Source organism: Varanus komodoensis, unplaced genomic scaffold (assembly GCF_004798865.1).
Source record: "Varanus komodoensis strain SLA01 unplaced genomic scaffold, ASM479886v1 scaffold190, whole genome shotgun sequence".
Classification (NCBI taxonomy): Eukaryota; Metazoa; Chordata; class Lepidosauria; order Squamata; family Varanidae; genus Varanus; species Varanus komodoensis.
The window spans coordinates 81,574-100,980 of NW_025335551.1; the positions used below are offsets into that span (position 1 = coordinate 81,574).

The following is a 19,407-nucleotide window of genomic DNA, read 5'->3' on the forward strand; positions in this document are numbered from 1 at the left end:
CATACCACCTGGTGCCATGGACCTACAATTATTTCTTTGCTGCAATTGCAAGCAGAAAGTGTAAGGCTGTGCTACATGAAGTTGCTCTCTTCAAAATGAATGGGCCATCCGGATGGGTCACAGCCAATAAGGATGTGCCTTTGCCCTGTGTGGGCCCAATAGTGGCACTGGCCCCGCAGAGCCCCCTGCAGCTTGCAGGTCGTGACGGATAATTGTGCCCGGCTGAGCCGTAGGGCCCGGCGGTAGTGACTGCCGGCCCAGGTGCAGATGTCCTTCAGCTGGTTCCTCGGTGCGTGGACGAAACTGTTGGTGCCTTTGCATGGTCTGGACATTCCCCTGCGTGCCATCATGGCCTCACAGTAATCCTGCCCCAACACTTTGGTTCGCGGGAAGTCGTTGTGCTGCCTCAGGAACTTCTCATGCCGAGGATTCTGGGAAGAGACAATCATGCAGGACCCCACGAGGAGCAGCAGTGCTGCTACACTTCCTGTGAGGGAGATCCCCATTGTGGAACACAGATGAGTCTGGAAGCATAGCATGGAATTAGAGTGTTAGAGCCAATGGGCACAGCTTGTGCTTTGCCGAAATTGTGCTTTCTTAGCTTTCAAGAACACATGGCTTGACCAAACCCTAACCTACCTGAGCTTTGTCAGACAGAACCAGGAATGCTGGGGCAGCCCTAGGGCCCAACTCCTGCTTAAATCAGGAGTCCAGTTTGAAGTATCCCACCAGGCCAGTGGTGGTGAACCTATGGCACGCATGCCACAATGGGCACACAGAGCCCTCTCTGTTGGAACGCGAGCCTAATCGCCCCAGCAGACAAGCATCAGATAAGAACGTGCATAGGGACAATGGGCATGCTCAGAAAAGAGTAGCGGTGCCAGGTGATGATGTCACAAGGAGTGACACATTAGCCGCGACTTGTCTGAGCTTTGGCATGGCCAGTCAGTGCACTGCCAAGGAGAGAGAGAGAGAGAGAGAGAGAGAGAGAGAGAGAGAGAGAGAGATATTTGCTTGGACCGGCTGTTTTCAGGTTTTATTGCAGTGTTGGCACTTTGCGATAAATAAGTGGGTTTTGGGTTGCAGTTTGGGCACTTGGTCTCTAAAAGGTTCACCATCACTGGGTTGGGGTTAAAAAACAAGGTGCCCTTGTATAATATTGATGGTTGGAATGTGTTTAGAATAGGCAGAAATGTTGAACTGTGCAGAAAAAGCTACACAAGGAAGGCTTTTTCAAAATCACCCTCTTTTCAATGGAACTATAGACCTGTATTAGGGTTAGGGGTGTGCACCAGGGTAGGGTTAGGGTTAGAAAAACGAGGCGTCCTGGCATGATTTTGATGGTTGGAATGTGTTTAGAATGGGCAGAAATGATGAGCTGTGCAGAAAAAGCTACTAAAAGAAGGCTTTTTCAAAATTGCCCTCTTTTCAATGGAACTTTAGCCCTATATTTGGGTTAGGGGTGTGCACCAGGGTAGGGTTAGAGTTAGAAAAACAAGGTGTCCTGGCATGATATTGATGGTTGGAATGTCTTTAGAATGGGCAGAAATGTTGAGAAGTGCAGAAAAAGCTACTCAAGGAAGGCTTTTTCAAAATCGCCCTATTCAATGGTATATTACTCCCCTATTAGTGTTAGAGGAGTGCACCAGGGTAAGGTTAGGCCAGTGGTGGCCAACCCAAGGCACGCATTCCACAGCGGGCATGCAGAGCCCTCTCTGTCGGCATGTGGGCAATTCACCCCTCCATTGCCCCAACAGGTGAGCATCGGATAACAGTGTACATAGGGACCATGCGCATGCTTGGAAAGGAGTAGTGGCACCAGGAGATGATGTCATGAGCCGCGATTCCTTAGCTGTGACTCGTCTGCACTTTTGCATGACCAGTCAGTGCGCTGCCATGGATGGACTGACTGTGAGTTGTTTTTTCTAAACAAAAACCTCAGTTTTCAGGTTTTATTGTAGCGTTGTGATAAATAAGTGGGTTTTGGATTGCACTTTGGACACGCGGTCTCTAAAAAGTTTGCCATCACTGCTCTAGGCTTTGCTAGAATATCTCCAGTGATGGAGAATCCATCGCATCCCTAGGTAGCTGGGGTGATTGTCTGACTGCTGTGACAGTGTAATGTTTCCTCTGGTGGTTATCTGAAATACGCCTTCCTGTGACTACAGCTGCTATTCCACAGGACTTGCTGAGAGAGAAGTGCTTGCAGCCCTCTTTATGGGGCAGCCTTTGATGTGCTACAGTGTCCCAATTCAGTCTTCTCTTCTTGAGGCTATATGGATCCAGTTCCTTTGGTCTTTCCTCACAAACTTAGGTGTGAGTTTCTAGATCATATTTGTTTGCCTTCTCAGAACTCTTCTTAGACTGTGGTGTCCACAACTTCAATGTGAATAAAACCTTATTATTCTCCCATTATTTTAATGTTTAATTAGGTTTAATTGTGATTTTATTGTGAATTGCTGGATGCTGTGCTATTTTTATCTGAGCTTGTTGTAAACCATCCCGGGATGCTAGTAATGGGACAGTGTATAAAAGCTTTAAATAATTAAATAATAAAAATAAAATAAAATAAAATAAAATAAAAGCTTTAAGTAATTAAATAAACTATTGCCATGTCAAGTATCTTCCATCATACATCTGCATTTTGCTTTCTTTTTCCTTTGAAGTTTGTCTTTGTCTATGTTAAATTGTGTACCATTGCATTCTGTCCAGTTTCTGACTCACCAAGATCACCTTGAGTGTGGTTTCTATTCCCTCAACTATTAGGTGTTCCATCCAATTTTGTGTCACCTGCAAATCTGATCAGCTTTTTCCCCACCTCCTTCTCCAAGTCCTTAATAAAAATGTGGAAGAATTCAAGGCCCAGGACACAGCCTCCCTCCAGGGTGTGTGTTTTAAAAAGGCACTGCCAAGCAACAAAACAGCAAAAGAACGGGAGAAAGCACATCATCTGCAAAAAGCTTGAAAGCTAACATTTGCTTCCACACAAAAGCTAGTACAGGCCTCATGATTCAGAGTGTGGGACCACCACAATTTCAGTGGCACTGTGAAAGAGGCCCTTTCTGTAGTAATCCCACCATGGAAACCTGGGAAGAAAGGGATACCTGTGGGTGGCATCAGAAAATGATTTTATTGGAGATCCTTGGGCTTCAGATGAAAGTTTGCAAATTACCCATGTAAACCCATGTTACCATAGATTTAATTGCTTGTATATCTGCTTCAAATTGGAGGCTATTCTTTTTCTTCCCTCGTCCCTGTTTTTTGTCCAAAGCGCCTTGATGGAATTGAGAAAGTGTGAGTTTCAGTTGACATTAGATGGCAGCAGAGGACAAGAATTGGGCAGTCCTGAAACTAGAAAGACACTTTCTTCAAACGGACTTCAAGTTTCTGAGAATCTGACCTGTAGATTCCACAGCAGACTTGCTTTCAACAAGTTGCAGATGTTCCACCGACTTATGGAGTGGTTTTAAATTTTCTGGAATCTTTTGTGAAGTTTGTCATCCAAAAATGAGAAAATTGTTGGGAAATGCACTGACACATGGGATAATTTTTTTTAAGTGTGCAAACATTGTCATCTCTTCAGGCTCTGCTCTAAAGCAAGCTTTGTGTGTGTGTGCCCTGCTTATTGATTTTAGATTGAGATGCAAATAATATGCAAAATGGTAGATGCCAGTGCAAATTCCATAAATTGTAGTGGACTTCTCATGTGCCTTTCTGAAGTGGTGGGGGGAACTAATCTACCAATCAGCAGATGGGGACCAAAAGGATTTTGACAATCCAGTAAATACACCTGGAATGGATTGCATGAAATCCCTGCATCCATAGTTGGGAGGAATATCCTTGCCTTTATCAGGTGGGTTGTTACAGTGGAGAGAGGCATTGAGGCTCCCATGCCCTGGAGTGGAAAGAGGAAATCTCATCAGGTGCCTTTTGCCAGCAGCAAAGGGGAGGAAAAACAAGTAGACTGAAATTTCCTCTTCTGCACCATTTTGAAGGGTAGAGAGAACTGGTTTTCTATTGCATCTGGATTTCCTGAACCTTAATTTTCAGGAATTCTCTCTCTCTCTCTCTCTCATCATGCAATCGCCACACTCTTGCCGCTACCTTGCTACCTTGCTATGTCTGGAACTTGAGCAAACTCTGGAGAGTGCTTAGCCTCAAACATGGATTTCACAGGCCAGGTTCAAACAATGCAGTAGTCCACACTCAGGGGTTGAGTATAGGTTGCCTCTGAACAATGGGTTGAGGAAACATGGGTTATTGTGTTTGAATCCAGGTGTGCTAACCAGCCATGGCTTGTTAACCACAACAATGGAGAGAACACCTGGTTTGTTGCTGAGCTGTGAACTGGGGGGTTATTCACCATGGCTCGTTGCCTCAGCTGGGTTCACACTATGTGATAACCCTTCATGCAACGGCCCTTATGTTTAGCTTATCATGATCTCTGATTGTCAATTTCTACCATTTAGCATTTACTTAGTTAACTGTTATTCTGGGGCTTTGTTAGCTGCTTGAATGAGCCTTATACAAATTCAATTACTGTAGCTTTTTTAACATGTGTTTTACATTTGGTTCTAAAGTCTGCATGATAACTTTATGATGTTTTTATGGCTGCCTGTGTTTATATTAGACAGACAGACAGACTTTATTGTGGTCAAAGACCAGCTCCATTGTCTGTATTTATATTGTATTTTATGTGTCATAAATGCATAACTTCAGCTACTGGGAGGTATAGAAATTAAATTAACCAAATAAATAAACCTGCAGCCTGGGAACATAAAAAACATCTGGGAAATAAAACACCACTGAACATGTGGAAAATGTGTGTCTGTGTTTGTGTTTTCTAACCCTCCTCTTTGCTGTGTCAGCCCAATCTCAGGGATGTTGCAACAGTAATTTTGGTGGATTGTTCCCATGGTTGTCAACTAAACTCTGGGGTATATTAGGAAATCCTAATCTTTACTCTATTAAGTGAGAGTATTTAAATTTGGTCCACAGACCAAGGTTTGACATCCCTAGTGTAGTCAAGGCAGCCTCATGATTGCACTAATGAAAAATACACAAAGCACTGTGATGGCTAAGCTCCAACTGATGGCAGCCATCTTTGCATGATCCTACATGTGTCCTCTTTACCCATAACGCAATGTGGGTCAGGATGCTGTTTGCTCATTCCATTTCTTTTATTCCATGTCTATACCACATCACCTCTGAAGCTCTCTGTGTGGCTTGCAAAGATTAAACCTTAAAAACCGGTTATAAAAGCAATTAACATACAAACCTATAACATTCAGCACAAAGAAAGACACATATGTAGCCTAAACAATTTTAAACAACCAGTTACAAGTAAAAAAAAACCCCTGATCCTCTTTGTAGGCTACCAAATTTCCTGACAGTGTTAAAAAGTAAAGGTAACAGTGAGACCAGATTCTGCTATTGACATTCCCAGCATGCCTTTCCTGTTTCTACACTCTTGACAGTTCCCAGAAAAGTGTCCAACTCACCCAGGTGACTCTTCACATGCGAATTCAGTTGCAAGTGGAGTTGAGAGCCTTCCACATTTTCCTTCATTTTCCAGGACAATTTATACACAGTGTAGCCGGGCTCCAACAGAAGATTAGCACTGATTGCTTAGAACTAGACAGAACTGGCCAGCAAGGCATGAACAAATGAAGAGGAGGGTCCGGATTAAGGAAAGCAAATGTGTTAAGGTCAGACTCCTTTGGCCTCCTGGGTTCTTTCTGTTAACCTGTAAACACACTTCTCTGTATCCTAGCTTCTGGATTTATCTCCTGAGAATGTCCTGCTTGAATTGTTGGAACTACCCAACTCATTATGACACACTATAAATTATTCCTCAGCTACACTGGAACTCAGCAAAAAAGTTCTCCATCCCTGGTTTACAAGCCCTCTCTTGATCCTTCTTTTACGCAATACCTCAAACATTACATGTTCCTTACAATCCAGTATACCAGAAAAGATCCACGCAGCATGCATTTGCACTGTTAGAAGAGAATGTCCTATTTTGGTGGGTGGAACCAAAATATCTCAGGTGATTTTCCAATCAGACAAAACAAAAACATTGAACCCATGTCATAAGGCAAGGTAAAGACATCAGGCAGTGAATGTTGGCACCCTTGATAGTCCCTTTTGCTTGGGTTCCTCTTTTCAGTGCTTCAGAAGAATTAAAAAAAAAAGCTTTGCATGGAGTAGAGACATATCTCCAAGATGTGACCAGACAAGAGTGTTATTTTGGAGTGGGTGAATTCTGCTATCCTTCCTCATCTTTCAGAACAGGATATCTGGAATGGGGAACTGGGATGGGGATGGTGAAAGAACCCATGGCCAAAACCCCAGGATGGACCTGATGATGCTTCCTTAAGCTAAGACACTGGAGCAGCTCTTTGGTGCTTCTACCAACTCATTCTCTCCTCTCTGATTTAACTCTGTGATTATTGTTGTGGCAACTTGCAACACCATGAAACACAATGGATGGTCCAGTTTCATGGAGGACTTGAGCTCTGAAAGTATAAATGCTGGGTTTGTTTGGAGACATTCTTGACATTCTCTGTAGTGATCCCAGGTCTTGTCCAAGATGGGAACACAATGTCCCTTGGGTCATTTTCCATTAAGGAGGTCAGTATTTGGTCACAGATAAAGCAGCACCAAGCAGGAGTCTTCCAGTCTAAACTGTCCTCTCTAGTTCATTAGCTCTTTATTGTTCATCTGCCCCTGGACGCCACTCTTTGTCTACCTTTCTGTGTGTCCCAATCTCCCATTTCTTTCCAAAAGGTGATGGCTGGGGAAAGCCCTAGATAAGGCTCAAAGATACCTTTTGTACTACTTCAAGTTCTACCCTGCCAAAACAGGCTGAAGGCTGCCTTCTTAATTGGGAGAAGTTGCCTCATAGACAGCCAGGGCTTCCCAGAAATGGAGTTCAATGATTCCTCTATAGCCAACAGAAGTTTCTATGGCTTTCACATCAAGCATGAATGACTGTGCATGTTCGGATCTCTACAGGTTCCAAAGGTCAGATGAACAACAGCCATCCTTTTAGGTATGAGATGTTTTACCTGCTTATAAGAAACTCAGTCTGTAGCAACTCATACAGAGCACAATCCTATGGCTGTGTAGATAGACTAAAAGCCCTAGTCTATTTAGTCTAGAAGAATTTCTAGACTAAAGAATTCCAAGAATTTTTAGTATTGATTAGTATCATTCTTTAGTATAATTTATATCATATTACATCATGAGAAGGCAAGGCTCTCTGGAGAAGACAATCCTGCTAGGGAAAGTCAAAGGCAGAAGAAGAAAAGGGAGACCAAATAAGAGTTGGATTACATCCATCAAGGGAGCCACAGTCTTGAATTTAGAGGAGCTGAGCAGGACTGTTATGGATGGGACATTTTGGAGAACTTTCTTTCATAGGGTCACCACAAGTGGAGATGACTTGATGGCATGTGACAACAACCATTTTCATTATTGTGCCTGTGTTTTGAATTACTGCAAACTACTCAGAGAACTTCAGCAGTAAGAACTGAAAGTAATAATGCAACTATTATTGTAATAATGATACTAATAGTAGCAACCTTGCTCCATGTCCTGATTTGGGAATCCATCTTAAGAAGTCCTGTAAAGTAGGGAGGCCATGGAGGTTCCATAGCTGCTCTGTGAAGCATCCTTGGTTCTTCCTGAATGAATCTTTCCCCACACCTCCCAAGGAGGATGGCTTGCTGTCACCTCCACTCTCAGGTAGAAGACAACAAAGGAGAAGGCAGGTAAGCGGCTGCTCTTCCCTGCACTGTCCAGGCAGCTTTGTGTAGTGCCCCATGGAGACTCCTCCAGAACCAAGAGGACTTTGTGCCTCGCTTGGCACAGGGAAAGGCAGGTTACTTACAGGGACAAGATGATGATGAATGGAATGGAAGTGGCTGCACCCACTGATGCCCCCTGACCTGTGGGAGGCCTGATGGGAGGCAACTTGGTCCATCACCAGCTGGATCTTGCAGCCAAGATCTTCCATTGATTTCCATTGGAATCCCAACCTTCTGCCCTCCCTCCTCCTGGCTGAAAATGGACATCTAGCTAAAAACCAGAGTACAGACTGGCAGAAATTGCTACCACTGTACCTTGTCTGAAGCATTGGATACACATCACCCTCCAAGTCTATGAATATGGAATAACAGAGCAGCAGGACTGCATTTGTCATTGGCTCTCACATGCTGCCTTCTCTGAAAAGAATGCTGAAGAAGAAAAACAGTGCTTCAAAATAAGGTTTTTGCGCGTTGAAATTCAAAACCTACTTAGTTTTGTGAGCAAGTTACTTTTCTTTTAACTTCACCAACTTGCTTTCTAGGTGTGTTCTCTTCGGCCATGCCCACCAAGACCATCATTGCATGATTGGGCAACCCCTTGTAGAAGCCATGCTGTGGAATTGCCCATAAGATGCTCTTAAAAGGTTGTATCTGCCCTCTTGCCCCAAAATTGAGGATCCTGCAGCACGAGACCTGCAAACAACCCAGTTTAAAACACCAGAATGAAACTTTTCCAATTTGCTTTTGGAAAGGTTCAGAGTTTAGACATGGGCCTTTTTCTAAACACCCATCCAGTTCCTGTGGCCAAACAGAGGCCTCTTTTTCGGGGAAAAGTGTGTGAATTTTGAAAACATAGCAGTTAACGCTCACAAGCTGTTTCAGAGAAATGTGAACATCCGCAAGAGTGTTGACTCTGTGTGTGTGTGTGTGTGTGTGTGTGTGTGTGTGTGTGTTTTATTCCCCCAGAATTTAAAAGGCATTTAAACAACCTTTGATACTGAGAAAGCAATGCAGAGAAAATGCTCAAAACCATTTTATGAAAGGCATTGAGAAAAGACATGCCGGCCAACTTACCATGATTCATATTTTTTGTAATTAATAGAAGGCCAGGATCAAATTATACATTAGGCTCATCATGTGGTTCATAGCTAAGGGTCAGTGTTTTTATTTTTACTCTGACTGAATTAAGATAAACACACATGGGGAGGGAAAAACTAACCCCACCACCGCTTTCCCCCTCAAATCCCTCTGTGTGTGTGTGTGTGTGTGTGCGCGCGTGTGCACACAGAGGGAGAGGAATTTCAGAAAAGTTGTCACAGAGAGGTTGAAATCTCCCTACCTGGTAGACAGAACTCTGCTCCAAACTTCACATTAGGGTACTGAAAAAGCTAACCCTCTGCTGAATGCCACATGGTTTGCCCAACATGTTCTGTGGCTCCTAGAAGCTGCCTGTTTCACCATCAGTTCATCATTGTCTGCTTTTATGGGCAATTGATCTCTAGTCACTGATGGTGGTATTTTCAATGTTAACCCACCCTGCTATCCTCAGACATTCCAGAACTGGTATGATCAGGGATTGAACCTGGGACCTTCTGGAGACAAAGAGTGTGCTCAGACATGGACTATTACCCACCCTTCACATTTCTTCTCCTGAACCCTCCCTGGCATAACAGGGCAGTGAGGACTCATCTGTCCAGATTGTGTGCACCTTTCCTCAGTCATCCATTTGAAGGGAGACTGCAGCCACAAAATTTGAAGAAGACTGAGACTGGGAAGGGCAATAATGAAGGAACTAGGAAAGATTATCAAATGTAAGGATGTTTCACTGCAGACCAAGGCCAAGATCATCTACCCTATGGTATTCTTGATTGATGTGTATGTGCATATTTATTTATTTATTTATTCATTCATTCATAACATTTCTATGCCGCCCCATCGCAACAAAGCCTCGAGGCGGCTCACAACACATAAATAAATACAGAAGTAATAAAGTAAATAAGTACTAAATTATACAATAAATAACACCCCCCAGTGCATTCTTGGCTAATTAAAAAAAACCCTAGTTAATAATTAACAGTTAAAATAAGTTTTAAATAAAAAGGTCTTAACCTGGCGCCGAAAAACAAATAACGACGGCGCCAGGCAGACCTCTCTGGGGAGCACATTCCATAGATGGGGCGCCACCGCAGAGAAGGTCCTCCTCCGGGTGCTCACCCTCCTAATCTCATTCACAGAGAGTTCCCGGAGGAGAGCATCTACTGCTGACCTCAAGGGGCGGGAGGGCATATATGGGTGCAAGCGTTCCTTTAGATAACCAGGTCCCAAGCTGTTTAGGGCTTTATAGGTCATAACCAACACCTTGAATTGGGCCCGGACTTCAATTGGGAGCCAGTGGAGCTGACGGAGAACTGGGGTTATATGAGAACAATGCCCAGACCCTGTCAGCAACCTGGCAGCTCTATTCTGCACCAATTGAAGTATCCGGACCATCTTCAAGGGTAGCCCCACGTAGAGCGTGTTACAGAAATCTAATCGGGAAGTTACCAACGTGTGTGTCACTGTTGCCAGGCAGTCATGCTCTAGGAAGGGAAGCAGCTGATGTATCATCCGAAGCTGAAGGAAGGCGCTCCTCGCCACCGCTGTCACCTGAGCTTCTAGAGACAGCTCAGGGTCGAGGAGCACTCCTAAGCTGGACAATGAAGAAAGCTTCCAGGAAGAAAATGGATGTGTGCAAAACATGGTGCTGGAGGACAGCTTTGTGAAAATCCTGCACCAACCAAAAGGCTAACAAGTGGATCAACTCAAGCCAAAGTGAAGCTGCATTCTTGGGGGGTATCATGGGAAGGTAAGAGTCCCTGGAGAAGGAAATAATGCTGCAAAAGGAAAAGAAGATGGCCAGATATGAGATGGACAGACTCCATAAGGGAAGCCACAACCTCAAAATTTAGAACAGCTAAGCAGGGCTACCATGCATAGGACCTTCTGGAGGACTTTCATTTAGGGTTCCCGTAAGTCAGAGACAACTGGACGGCACATAACAAGGTGGAGGTATTTCTGAGACTGGGAGAACTCCAAGGTTTGCAGAAGAGCCTGAAACAAAGCACACCCCTCACCAGACAATTTTAGGATGCAAGAAATCCTAAGGTGGAGGTAACATCCTCTCCCCCACAAAAACCAAGAGCAGCATGACATGCTCAAGTTTACTCAGTAGATCCAGAATCCTGACCATTTCGTTTTGGGGAGGGGAAAAGAGCATGGTGACTCACTAGAACACTGAACAGGGAACATGTCATGCCGCAATCTTTTGTTGCACATCCTAACAACAACAACCACAAAGCAACTGCTATGCATGTGCAAATATTTTATTGCATGAAGGTGTAAGAGAAGACAATTCAAGCACAGGCTCCTATCATCAGCCTGAGAAAAACATGTTCCATGCTGACATTTTCTATCCCTACTAGGAATAACAACATCTCCAGTGTTATATTAGATATTCATGCAAAGATTTGGCAGCAGAAATATAAAGCCCTGGGAATTAACTCAATTATGCAACACTCCAGCTTGGCAGAGCCTATTAGAACAAGAACAGAGATAAATAAAACTCTTAAGGAATTTTGTTTCTCTCCACTTATCTATGAATATACAATGTATATTTTGCCTGGAATATCCCATTCCTGTTAGATCACCTTCCACCATTTAAAGGGCAACCTAGGGTTAAAAAAAAAAAATGGAGGCCACTTTTTTTCAGTTTCTAAATTGTCAGAACTAGCCCCATTCTCAAATTTTCAAACCCTAAATAGGGCATTAAAAAAAAAGTAAAAGCTTTCACATTCCCAAGCTTGTAATCATGTTTAAAAATGCATTTTAAGGCTATTTTAAATGTGCATTTCATGCATTTTCATGCTTTTACACAAACCCCAGAAAAGAGGGTGGGGACTGTAGTTGGTTGTGAGTAGAGATGTGCAGGCCTGAGGAAAAAAAATGGAAAATGTGGAAAAGTTGAGGGTTTTCCAGGGGGAAAAAAATGATTTTTCCCATCACCCCCACCTGTAGGCCTTCACATCTCCAACAAATGCTGAGTTTTCTCTAAGAGATCCCTGTGCTTTTTTTCTGAACTGAGTTCCCTAGGAGCAAGAATGGCTTTTACACCACCTGAAGTATAAACAGAGGATAAATTTTGTGAAAGGGATGAGGTGGAAGGTCAGATCTTAGGGTGTTTAAAGACTGATAGGAAGGAATCATTATGCTGTTTGATGGCCACCAGATGATAATAGGAGTCAATGAGGCAAAAGCAAGTTGTAGCTGAAAGACATAAACACACTAAAGGGGAAATGGGATCTTGATTTCAGCCAGACTGTAAAATGGCTAGACGCATGGGATCCCCAGCAAATGCTGATGTACAAGTGCTCCTTGCACTCCTACAGAGGTGATTTGAAGTGCACTGGCTCCCCATTCTGACACGCCACCCGAATGCGCTGGAAACTAACCCTGCCCCGGTAGTTACAGGGTTGTTTCTGGACATTTCCCATGATGCGGCAAGCGGTGATCTCAAAGATGGCATTGCTGTCGTAGTAATTCTCACTGTGGTGGGTGCCCCCCTCACGGCAGATGGCATCCAAAGACTCGTGTGACCCGTGGATGAAGGTGTTTGAGGGCTTGCAGTTGATGTTGGTCATTCCTCTCCTCTGCATCATCAGGTTGCAGTAATGCCGGACATCCAGGTGGCTGTCAGTCTTTGGGAAGTCATTGTGCTGCCGGAGGAATTTCTCATGCCGGGTTTCCCTCTGAGTGATAGCTGGCAAAGGTGACAGCAGAACCAGCAGGAATAGGAACTGCGAGCAGGCCGCCATTTGAGCGTTGGTGTCAGCTACAGCTGGACGTAGAAAAGAGATGTTCAAACCAATCCTGCCTGCATAGCTCAACTTTGAGTCAGCATGTTGAGTCTCCTTTGCTAAGCAGGAAAGGCACAGGGCTGCTGCTGGATGGGTGCCCACAGGTGGAAGCAGAGTGAAAGGTTCAACCACGAGTGGTGGTTGAAGCCCCATTGGTGAGGGTGTTCAAGGACATGCACATGGTAGGCATGGAGCTGGCTGGAGCTGGGGGGTCAGACTAGATGACCCAGGAGGTCCCTTCTGACTTGCTCTGTTTCTATGTTCCAACTCTACTACTATTCTAATCTTTCTAAAACTGCCATGCAGCCCTTTGCAGGCAGGATGTTGCATGTGTGGACTTGTGTTATCCAGATGAAAGCTAGAAAGTGTTGCAGATTGGCCACAAGCTGCCACTGCCACCATCAATCACCCTCTGCAGGCATTGGTTGAACTGCTGTGATGTCATCAATCAAACCTGCACATTCTAACAGCTGAGAAGGAAAGAGTTGGTGGTGGAAGACCATTGAAAACACAACTTTGGAGAAGGAAATGAAAGGGCAATTCAGTTTAAAGGAACTGCATGCCCTTTGGCGGAAGGAAGGCATGGCAGACCCAAGAGGTGGGGAGAACATTACATAGAGCTTGGGATCTTGTTCTGTTTGCTCCATGGAATGGGTGGAAATGGTAGGGAAATAGATTTTAGCTAATATATAGGGAAAGCTTCATTATGATAAAAGCAGTTAGACTGCCTTGGGGGATGCTGGGTTCTTTATTGCTGGAGGTATTAAGAAGAGGCTGGCTGGCTGGATTTCATACCTGCATCTTGCCTTGTGGATCCACTGTAGATCCTGTATTGAATAGGGGGTGCCCTCAAAGTCCCTTCCAACTCTGTAATACTCCCTTGCCTTTCTCCTTCATGCAAACAGTATATTGCCCACCCATTCACTTCAGAAACTCACCTGAATCCCAATGTCCCAATCTCTTCACCTTCAACAGATCCCACGTGTCTTGCAGAACAAAATGGTTCTCTCCGCGTGCTGCGTTTTCTTCTCCTGTTTTGTTGAGACTGTGGAATAGGGGGAGATCGGCTTCTGAAAATTGCCAAATTATTTTGCAATCTGTACTTCCCAGGAAAATAGGAAGCTCTACAGCAAAGGAATGAAAGCAAAGCCAAGCAAAGCAAAGAGACAAATTGCAGGGTCTAGAAACTCTAATGCTTATTTCCAAAGGGAATCCAATGCAGCTTTTGAATATTGTTTTAAAAGTATCTCTTCCTTTGCACTTTTGCAAACTATATAACATTGTAATAATAAACTATGCTGTAAAGGTTTGCCAAGTCCTTGGCTGGTCACAAAGCCAGAACGGATGATGCTAAAAACCAGGCCAACATGGCTCTTGTTTTGTACTTCTAAGCCAGGCAAAAGAACATCTGGAATTGATCATATTGGGAGGAAGAAAAGAAACAAAACAAAACATCAGTAGCAACTTTCTGAAGTTACATTTGCTTATTACCAGCCAAGTTCAGAGGACCTGGGGAGGGGAGGAGAAATAATTACTCTTAAAAAATCAATCTGAACAGTATTACTGCACTTTTGGATTAAGACAAGAGAGCAAGTCAACCCACCTAACTGTTCCTCTGACTGGGAAACTTCTGAATGTGCAGCTGACTGTCTGTTCTTTGTCACTGAAATCTAAATCTCATGAAACTGGCCCATACAGTTGTCAGGTTTGCCTTCTTCCTGGTTTCTGGGGCAGTACCAGAATCCTCACAAAATGCTCCTCCCTTTAGACTCTGGAATACCTTAGTCATTGATAAGTGAGAGTAAACAAAGGGAAAGCAAATACAGGGGTGTGTTCCTAGTCAGATGCTCACCAGCTGGCAGAAGAACAAGGGGGATGTTGCATTGGACACAAGGAACAGCCTTGTCCTGAATCTGACCTTTGATACTCCTAGCCTGGGATGGTCATAGAACCATAGAATAGTAGAGTTGGAAGGGGCCTATAAGGACATTAAGTCCACCCCTTGCTCAGTGAGGGAGTCCCAGGTAAACCAGCCCTCTCAGATGGCTGTCCAGCTGCTGCCAGAATGCCACTGGTGTGGGAGAGCCCAAGACTTCCCTAGGTCATTGCTTTACCATATTGCTCCTGCAGAACAGTCTAGAGGAAGGTCTAAGGTAGGGAACCATTTTTAGCACTGGGCACATGGCATCCTTTTAAAAGGAGCTTGTCCGAGCTGATCTTGACACTGCGCTACCATCTTTCCACAGCACAGAGGATGATTACATGAAATGGGCTTCTTGAGACTGCAGTCCTCTTCACATTTAGATTGGAGCAGGGATGGCAAAGAGGTTGGTTTCCCTTTTGCATTTCTCCAGATTCAGCTGCAGCTTGTCTTAGACTTTCAGAGAAACTGTTTTACGTCTGAATGAAAATTCATCTGCATTTTAGTTCAGATTTCTTTCAACATATATATTTTAGGGGATACAAGGAATTTTCCTAATATAATTCATTTTAATATACTTTTTCTTCATAAGCACAAGTCTTTACACGCTGTTTGATCTAGAGATGCATATTTCAAAGGATAATTGAGTTTTCGTTTCCAGGATGTTTTGACAGTGCTCTAGTAGATAAGTTCACGTGAAAATATATATTGAACTGATTTCGCAGGGGGACTTCCTTCCAGAGAAATGTACACAGGATTGTGCTTTAAGGGCATGTCTTATCAACTGGGCACTTGATGTTGATAAGCCTTGCTTACAAGCACCCACAGCAGAGTGAGAGCAGAGGCCACAGAGTGGCCAAACTCTGCCTCTCCACACCTCCTACTTGTCATTTTAGCTAGACCTATTTCTAGCCTTCTGGCTGAGACACTTCAGAGGGGAAGGGGAAAAGGCCAGGGTTCCATCAGGATAGTTGGTGTCTGTCCTCTTGTCCTACAGGACAGATGTGCTACATGTGGGAGGTGCAAATGCCTAAATCCAAACTCAGAGCTCTGTCTCCAGCCTCAGATCTGGGAATCTGAACAAATCTATGGGAACCTACAGATGATGTCTAGTGCCCATAGCATTGCTCTCCCCATCATGTAACAAATTACATTTGGACAAGCTCTTTACTGTATAAAAATGCCCCTTTCTTTTGTCTTACAGCACCAGGATGTTCATAAGTAACATTAGCAGTGTTGAATTTCAACTCACTCTCCAACAGAGAGTGCCTTAAATTAATTTAAAGTTCACCTCTCTTCCTCTCCTCCATCCACAGCTCCGCAGTTGTATGGCTAGGAAGGAACCATGCCTCAGACCTTTAATTCTGCATATTTGAGTCTGCTGCCAGACTTGCACATTTGGAAGCAGTTTCCAGGGTATAACACACAGGAAGAGTGAGTAGTTGACCCCAGTCAGAAATCAAGTCTTGCAAGCTTTCTGCCAGGGCAGGTACCTCTGCCAGGGCAGTTGTGTGGAAAGGCAACCTTGCATTGTGTTTTTCACAAGAGGAGCCTGCCACTCACAGAGTGAGCCCAACTTTTTCCTGGCTTTGTGACTCAGGCTCAGTCATCACCTTTACCCTCTGCACCCCATGCTTCAGATATGCTGTCCACTTTAATCCAACACCCCCCACAGCCCCCCACAATCTTCAAGGAAATTTGCTTATATGAATCCATTCAATCCCAGCCTTTTTGATTTCCCAAAGGAAACTTTCTAGAGTCGCAAACCTATCTGGAGGTGGAGCAGGTGGAGTGGTTTCTTGGTGACATCACATAGTGCTAGCCAATCACTGCCATGCATGGTTGTCCTCTGCCTGGCGCTCAGTCCTAGACAGGAATAGGCCTGCCTGTATGGGATACCCATCTGCCAGTTTTTGATTCCCACAGAATCTTCTCCTTATGGATGCAGGATCAAAGGGTTGGAGGGACCCTTCTTGGTTGCCCAGTCCAATCCTCTGCTCAAAGCAGGAGATCTAAGCCTGAAGCACTCTCAACATGCACTTGCCCAGTCTGTTCACGAAGACCCCCAGTGAGAGTGGACCCTAGGCCATTAGTTCTACTGCTGAATGCCCTTATCATATATCCCCCGCATATGCCCATTAAGTCCAGCCCTGCCCTCCAGAGCAGCAGAGAACAAATTCTTGACCTCTTCCACTGAATAGCACATCAGATATTTGGTGAACACTGCCATGTCCCCTCCACAGTCTTTTCCAGACTAAACAGGCCCAGTTGCTCTGTTGTATATTAACTTGCTGTAACATATTAGCTAATTAATTGCTTGTAACTTAACTGCTGTAACTTATTAACTCACTGTAATTTGTTTATTGCCCTACAGAAGCAGTTTCAGGGAGCGTGCAGAATGGAAAACAGCAGGGGAGTAAGAAAGCCTAGGGGAGCAGCTCTGGGGAGCAATGAAGAATGGAAAAAGCTGCACAGGTAGCAATCCTGTGCACTATGAAGAAGGCTAAATTTAGCTGTTTGTTAATTGCACTCATCCAATCATTTAATGCTTTAAGAATTCTGCCATTTCCTCTTGCTCCTAAACTGAAAATTGCACTTGAACACATAGCAATGCAACGTGTGTTATGTACCTTTGATTTGCTGCCATTTCTTGGCTCCCACACTGCTGTACTTTACATTTTGTGAAGCATCCCGCTTCAACGTTATAACCAAAGATCAAAGCCCTTCTCCTCATTGAATAGCCTACATTTCATTTCATTTCATTTCATTTCATCTAGATATACTTACTGTGCTCAAATAAATTGGTGGAAGAAATTGCATACCATTTAATGTATTTATTTATTTATCATTAGATTTCTAGCCCACCCCATCAGCCACATGGCTCCCTGACAGGTTCCAAACAATAAAAGCATATAAAAACAAAGATATAAAACTATATAAATACATTGAACAATATAAACACACCGAAATAAAATCCATTCATTCCAATGAAGCAATGGTGTGCCATTATTTATATTCTCTCCACCCGCAGTTTTCCATATAGAGAGATTGTTTAAAGAGACATCATGTGCTGGGTGTTAGAAGACCTTTAGGACTTTTCAAGCCTGAGCAGTTTATCCAGAATTAATTCCAGCACTGGAAAGAAATCTGTGCATTAAAAGAACAAAAGTAACATTTTGCAGCATCTTTTGATATGTCATAACGGAGCAATGTGTAGATGATTTATCTGAAATATTGGGTTGTCTTTTGTGCCATATGATTCATGCTGAAAACTTGCAAGGTGGCATTCTCAGTAGAGTTCAAGGAATCCAGTACAATGTAATGAATTCATCTTACACCCTTCCAAGCAAGAAAGAAACAGGAAACACCTGAAATGCACCGCTGTCTAGTAACCAATGCATGCAATTACATGGACTCTCATGCCATAGTCCAAACTGTAGTCTAAACTGGATTGTTCTAAAAATAATTTAATATAGGATTATAAGTAGAACCTTGACCGAAAAGGGGTGAGCTATCATGGCTATTGGGTGCAAGCAAATGATGCATAAAAAGCAGCTTTGAAACGGCTTTTTTTTTTTTCCTAAAGAAGCAAGGGCTGTGTAGAGGAAGACTTAGTGAGAGGGATTTTAGTATTTTTCCTGTCTGCCTTGCTCCTTTCTTCCTCTTGGTTTAAGTTCAATTTTGTGCCCCTGATTTCATTATGGTAATATTGGTCTGTATCCGAGTAAAATGGGGATTGATGAGGGCTAGACTGAGAATAGAAACATACCTGTTCTGGGGAAGTGAATGTAGGACTGTGTGAACAGGTAAGAGCAGATATTTTTGGGGAGAACCTTAATCTCAGATACAGAAGCAAAACATCTGGAACATATATGTATTGCCTAATGAAAAGCAGTCCCAAATAGTACAATCCGAATACACAACTCTGCCGCCTAGCCATGGAGTAGAAGGTCTTCAGCTGCATTCTGCAATAGCTGAGGTTTCCACGTTGACTTTAACTGCAGCCTCAGGCAGAGTGCTTTTTTAAGAGAGGCCAGTCAAAAATCACCTTTTTATCAATAAAAGGGGAAGATAAAATCAGAGATAAATCTGAAATTTACTGGAATCCATCTTCAATTGGTCTTTCAAACTGGAAAGGCAGGCCCAGAAAAACTGGGTGTGCACTGAGATTGCCAGTGGCTACTAGCCTTGTTGTCCATGTGCTTCCTTCTTCACCAGAGATGGCAGGCCAGCATGTAACAGTTGCTGTGGAGCTGGATGGGAGCAGGTCTTGTGCCCATCCTGTGGGCAGCTGGTTTGCCACCATGTTCATGGAGTTCCACCATGTGCATGAACTAGACAGACCTTGAGTGTGATCCCACATGGTTTTTCCTATGTTCTTCTGGGTGGGTGATGCTCACCCGAGAATCCTGGCTGCACCTTTGGCCCTGGCTGAAACAGAAGTGCTAAGGGACACCTGCACTTACTTGAGAAATGTAAACACACCATAGAATGGAATGGCTTGATGTTTAAACAAATAGAGTTTGAGAAAGGAAACACAAAGAACAATTGCCCATCCTGAAGATCGCTCTTTGTCACTTGCATGCTTACTTTTAATTTTCTCCCTTTTTAAAAACCTTGATTGATTGTTGGAATGTTAGCATGCTTTAGTCCTGCAAAGACCCCAAGGGAGCTTGCATAATCACCTCCTCATCTTCTTCCTCTTTTATTTATCCTCAGACAACCCTGCAGGGGAGTTTAGGCAAAGATCCCATGAGCTGCCCAAAGAAATCCAGTGAGCTTG

At 43.8% G+C, this 19,407-nt stretch overlaps 2 protein-coding genes across 2 annotated transcripts; both read right to left on the bottom strand.

The window, feature by feature from the left end:
- Positions 1-71: 71 nt before the first annotated feature.
- LOC123022444 (ribonuclease-like) lies at positions 72-506 on the bottom strand. The gene has a single exon (XM_044428142.1). It carries the CDS (start codon positions 504-506, stop codon positions 72-74), a length of 435 nt encoding a protein of 144 aa, XP_044284077.1.
- An 11,723-nt stretch (positions 507-12,229) lies between these two features.
- LOC123022445 (ribonuclease-like) lies at positions 12,230-12,661 on the bottom strand. The gene has a single exon (XM_044428143.1). The coding sequence runs from the start codon at positions 12,659-12,661 to the stop codon at positions 12,230-12,232; it is 432 nt and encodes a 143-aa protein (XP_044284078.1).
- Positions 12,662-19,407: the final 6,746 nt, after the last annotated feature.